Consider the following 5,866-nt stretch of genomic DNA (forward strand, 5'->3'; position numbering starts at 1 on the left):
AAAACGTGGGCTTTGAGTTTTGAGTAGGCGTGCCCACTGCAGGAAGAGAGAGAGAGAAAGCAACAGAGAACGGAGGGCTAGGGAAAGGCAGAGGGCGTAGAGAATCCCAGGGAACCGGGTCACCAAATGAAAGAGCTGAGCCCAGCTCGGAGCAGCGGACCCACTGGCCTCGGGAACCCGCAGGAAGAGGAAAAGGCCAGCGCGAACTACAAGTCCCAGAAGCCCCCGCTTCCTAGCGCCGGCGCCGCGCCGCGCAACGCCCGCTGGGAGTCGGCCGGAGCCGCCAAGATGTCGCTGCCCAAGAAGAGAAAGATTGAGTCGGGGGGCGGCGGTGGCGGAGAAGGAGGAGGGGAGGGAGCGGAGCAGGAAGATGGCGGAGAGCGGGAGGTGGCCCGGCCGCGACGCGCGTGGTGCCGGCAGGAGCGGGACCAGCAGTACTACGAGTGCTACTCGGACATCTCGGTGCACGAGGAGATGCTGGCCGACCGCATCCGCACCGAAGCCTACCGCCTGGGCATCATGCGCAACTGCGCGGCGCTGCGGGGCAAGACGGTGCTGGACGTGGGCGCGGGCACCGGCATCCTCAGCATCTTCTGCGTCCAGGCCGGCGCCCGGCGCGTGTACGCGGTGGAGGCCAGCGCCATCTGGCAACAGGCCCGGGAGGTGGTGCGGCTCAACGGGCTGGAGGACCGGGTGCACGTCCTGCCGGGGCAGGTGGAGACGGTGGAGCTGCCGGAGCAGGTGGACGCCATCGTGAGCGAGTGGATGGGCTACGGCCTCCTGCACGAGTCCATGCTGAGCTCCGTGCTGCACGCGCGGGCCAAGTGGCTGAAGGAGGGCGGGCTGCTGCTGCCGGCGTCCGCCGAGCTCTTCCTGGCGCCGGTCAGCGACCCGACGCTGGAGCAGCGCCTGGGTTTCTGGGCCCACGTGAAGCAGCTCTACGACGTGGACATGAGCTGCCTGGAGGCCTTCGCCACGCGCTGCCTCATGGGCCCGTCGGAGATCGTGCTGCAGGACCTGTGCGGCGAGGACGTGCTGGCCCGGCCGCAGCGCGTCGCCCACCTGGACCTGGCCCGCGCGGGGCTGGAGCAGGAGCTGCAGGCCGGGGTGGCGGGGCGCTTCCGCTTCAGCTGCTACGGCGCGGCGGCCATGCACGGCTTTGCCTTCTGGTTCCAGGTGACCTTCCCGGGAGGGGACTCGGGGAAGCCCCTGGTGCTGTCCACCTCGCCCTTCCACCCGGTCACGCACTGGAAGCAGGCCCTGCTGTATCTGAACGAGCCCGTGCAGGTGGAGCAGGACACGGACATCTCCGGGGAGATCAGGCTGCTGCCCTGCCGCGCCAACCACCGGCTCCTGCGCGTGCAGCTGCGCTACAAAGTGGGCGACCAGGAGGAAAAGGCCAAAGACTTCGCCATGGAGGATGAGCAGTGGCTTCCCTCCCAGCAGCTGCCTCCCGAGGAGGCCAGGCTTTCCCGGTAGAAGCGAAGGGGGGTCGCAGAGGAAAGGGAGATCCCGCCTGCCACTCCCGACAGGGGGCTTTATGTTCTGTCTGCCTTTCCCCTCCAGGCTCCTGGGGGGAGAGAGTGACTTCACTCTCCCTTGGAGGAGACTGTTCTGGCGACATTTATTTTAAAAATGACCCCGATGCCCCCAACGATGAAAACGGCGTGTTTGTTAATAGGCTTTTGAGCCTCAAAAGTATGTGGTCCCAAGCACTTGTATTTCTATTTTTTGTTTGTTTGTTTCACGAAAGAAAAAACACGTAATAAAATGTCAGTTTATGAAAGTTCCATGCACGCCCTGACCCCTCACACCTTATTTAAGCCTGAAGCCGCGGAGACAGGTAAAAGGGTGTATAGTTAGACGCCATACATTTCCCGTCTGGCTTTGCTGTCTGCCCAGAGCCATATCCCTTCATTCCCTGAATTCCCTCCCTTCCCAGGGCCTCTAGGCTACAGCACTTACCCTACTGGCTGCAGAGGGAGGAGGGGAGGAAGTAGTTTCAATAACCCTGTTCTTACACTTACTAGTAACTACTTCCATAGGTGCTCAAGGTGATGAACACACCGTTAAGTAAAATAGACTTTATACGTAATTGTGCAGCCGATCTAAGAAATCAAGAAAAAGACGGGAAAGTGAAGTGGTAGAGATTTTTTTAAATTCTTGTCTTTACTATTAAGATTTCATCAAGAAACTGTCCCATGTATTTTCCATAATTTTATGAGCACATACCTGGGGGTATAGCTCAGGGGTAGAGCATTTGACTGCATAATTTTATGAGCAGGCTGAGAAGGTCGTTTCAGAGCCTGGCTCAGGGCCTCTTCCTCCCCATGGGTAAATCAGCTCAGCTCACTAAATTAAAGGCATATTTTCCCAGCTAGAAGGGTCCAGTCCTCCTTTAAACTCCCTCATTTAGGTGGATCATCTGACTTGGCCTACATAAATCAAGCGCAAGTTCCCTTTTTAACACGAAAGTTCCCTTTTTTCTTCTTAGCTCAGCCAACTGTGAAAGTTGTGAATTCAGGGAAGTCATTTGTAATGAAGTGTGAGTCATGTCATCAAATTTATTTCGCCGATGTCCCCCCACCCCCCCCGCCCCCATCCCTGTGGCAAATAAAACATTGGCATTCTGTCTTGAGAGATGAACTAAGAAGTCTCGTGTACTGTCTGAGTGATACGGCTTTGGCCTGGTAGTATGGTCAGCTCTTACGGAAAGTGTGAAAGCCCCTTCAGAGTATAGCTTCAGGGTCATGCTGAGTGTAGGATTTTGTGCCAGCAGAAAACACATGTGAAAAACGGGTCCCTGAAGTACTCCACCAGTTCTGTTTATAATGCGTTTTCTGCCCCTGATTCAACGCATGTTAAAGCACTTACGTATCAACTAATTTGGTGACCACAGGACTATCTGTCATTATGAAGGGAAACAAATGTACACAACCATAGTCTTGACAAGATCCTCCAATAGCAAGCAATACAGTTCTAGCTGCTGTCTTCGATGTGCAGGTAGTTAACAGCCTAGGACCTAGGTGAATGGTGCGGCCATAGCAAGCCAGGTGTGGTTGAAGCTAGGGCATACGCAGCTGCTTCTTTTAGGGTCAGCTGTATTTTAAGCCCAACATTTATTTAGGATTTAGTGTACAGTTTTGAATCAAGTTCTGGTGTGTGTGTTTTTTGTTTGTTTGTGTGTGTGTTTGTTGTTTTTAACTTGTTAGAATAATTCCTTTGCTGTATAGGCCAATGAAAGCACCTTCCAAGTTCACTTTTAAACATACGGTTTTCTGGATAGATGAGTCCTACAAAGTTCTTATTACCAGTATAAGCACACAAAGCGAACACTAGTTAAACCTTTGGATAACTCTAGAAGTAAAAGCTATTTCATAATTAGGCAAAGTAGGCTTTAAAATCCCTACTGTCGCTGTTTCCCCCAAAGAAAAATGAGTTAGCATAAAAATACAGTTACTAACGCAATTAGTCAGGAGGCAGCTCAGGCCAGCGGTTAAAGGCCTGGACCCTGGAGCCAGACAGCTCCTGCTGCAGCCTCAGCTCCACACGGTGTGACCTCCAGCAAAATACCTACCTGCCCTTCTCTGGTGCTCTCACGCAAATTGGGGAGAACAATTGGAAGGTGAGGGAACACATTAAAATACAAGCACACAGCGTCTGGAATAAGACCTCAGTACCTCCTGGCTGCTGTCATTATGGGATGTAATATACAGGCTGGAGCAGTTGGACACAGACGAAACTGGCTGCCGAATAAGTACCGAACATGGTGTTTGTACAGGTCTCGGTTGACAGCTTCCACGAGGCTGTCTATGACACGCAATGTGTGACCGGACTCCAGCGGACCCAAACGAAGCACGAGCCCTTTGGCCGGGACATTTGCAGGAGGAGGCGTGTGGGAGATGCATCCGCCCCCAGGCGCTGTCCAGTCTTTGTAGGAACTGCTACTGATGGCCTAGGGCCCTGGGAGCCACGGAAGGAGCTACCAGCCCCAAGGATGGGCACAGGGTGAAGGTCCACCTCAGCACTGAAACTTTCCAAAGGTTTCCTCCAATTCACACTGTCACGGTCCCTGTAACAAGCACTCAGGATACCAGCCCATGAAACCTAGTTTCTGCCTCCAATGAGGTATGTTCAGAGGATCAGCCAGACAATTAAATAAACAAAGGCTAATGGGGTAAATAGTGGGGTGGGGTGGGTGTTGGGGGGACAGGTATTTATCTTCAGTTTACATGCTAGCCAAACGTCACAGATACTGAATTAGCTGAAGGTCACATAGCTAATTCTTGGCAGTGAAACAAGTCTTTCAATTCCTTACCCTAAACAAAATTTTCGGTTAATCCGTGTGTGCTTTAATTTTTTAAAAAATAAGTACATACTGCCCGACCAGCATGGCTCAGTGATTGAGTGTTGGTTGACCTGTGAACCAGGAAGTCAGGCACATGCCCAGATTGCAGGCTCCATCACAGTGTAGGGGGTGCAGGAGGCAGCTGATCAATGATTCTGTCTCATCATTGATGTTTCTCTCTCTCCCTCTCCCTTCCTCTCTGAAATCAATAAAAAATATATTTTTAAAAAATACATATCTCTGGGATGTTGTGTGTGTTTTTTATCTCGTGACGAATGAAAGAGGGGAAGTCCTTAGTTGAAGAGTCTCATCAGAGATCCACCTTCAGTGTATAGAATCTCAAGATTGACAGATAGTAAGCACTCATTGAAACAAGCCCTGGGCCTGCTTCCCTAACAGACCTGATGAAATGGGGCACTTTAGAGGCCCTCAGGCAACTGAATCCTCAGCACAGGACCAAAGTAAGTGAACTCTGCCATTCCGGCTGCACATACCTGGTGCTGGAGGGCAGAGAGGCATCCGCGAGGCATTCGTTCAGTTAATCACTTAATAAACACCAACTCTCTAGCATTTCAGTCCTATGACAAGTAAGTCAATCCTGACCTCGAAGAGCTGGGATACAGTAAGGGAACAAAATGACCTGCATCAATAATTTGCATACATCCTTTAGCCCGGAAAGACCTCCTTCCAACTAAACCTTAACCTCTGTGAAGCAGGGTCCAGAAGCCAGCCCTCATGTCAATTCCATCCTTAAAATTTCTCCCAGGTGCAAAAAAAATATTACCTATCATTGCATAGATTATGAGACCTCAGAGGAAAATTCCTCTATGGTGATGGTTCCAGAAATAAATCTGTGTCCTGTAAATAACTGGTTTATTTCAGCTAATGGACGCAGTCCTTTGGGTAGGTGGTTCCTCTCCCATTGGCTCCTAGAGAGCTGAGCCAAATTTATGACTGGCTTGTGCTCTTTTTTAGCTTTATATCTGGCTCCACTTCCATACCCCTGGGTTTTTTTCCCTGATTTATTGCCCTTCTCACTTATAATAAATATTGCATGTTTTGTTGGGATTTATGTGTCTTTGTTCTCTTCTAATACTTTTTGGCATTAAAATATGATCTTACTTTCCGGAATATCTGCAGAAGTTCTGAGGACAAGGAGGTGAGAGAGAGGATTCTGAGATATGTCCCTTCGTGCCCTATGGAATGTGGTGTCTCCGATTGCTCAGATGGATGGGTGGCTGATTGGATCCCATCCTTTTAGCCAACCCACAGCATTTCATGTTTGTAGAATCAAGATTTCTGAACGTGTGAAGAATTCTGAGACATATAGACCACGTTGAGGAAACTTAGAATGTTCTGCAGCATCTTTCTAAGCCTAGAATAAACCCTGATCGGATCTTAACCACAACAGGAATGAACATGGGAGATTGCCAAGCCTGTTCCAAAAATGTGTCAGAATCCTTTGAAGTGATGATAAGGAGGAAGACAATGCAAGGAGACTAAGTCTCAAACTATGGT

The 5,866-nt window shown here is 50.8% G+C and overlaps 1 protein-coding gene across 1 annotated transcript; it reads left to right on the forward strand.

Annotated features, from left to right (window-relative positions):
• The first annotated feature begins 275 nt into the window (after positions 1–275).
• PRMT6 (protein arginine methyltransferase 6) lies at positions 276–1,796 on the forward strand. The gene has a single exon (XM_070395772.1). It carries the CDS (start codon positions 289–291, stop codon positions 1,477–1,479), a length of 1,191 nt encoding a protein of 396 aa, XP_070251873.1. The 5' UTR covers positions 276–288; the 3' UTR covers positions 1,480–1,796.
• The last annotated feature ends 4,070 nt before the right edge of the window (positions 1,797–5,866 follow it).

Source organism: Myotis yumanensis, unplaced genomic scaffold, assembly GCF_028538775.1.
Source record: "Myotis yumanensis isolate MYYU_CA2020_CCGP unplaced genomic scaffold, mMyoYum1.0.hap1 SCAF_17, whole genome shotgun sequence".
In the NCBI taxonomy this organism is placed as follows: Eukaryota; Metazoa; Chordata; class Mammalia; order Chiroptera; family Vespertilionidae; genus Myotis; species Myotis yumanensis.

Excerpts from the sequence above, each read along its gene's own strand:
- PRMT6 (XM_070395772.1), top strand. The coding sequence starts at position 289 with ATGTCGCTGCCCAAGAAGAGAAAGATTGAGTCGGGGGGCGGCGGTGGC.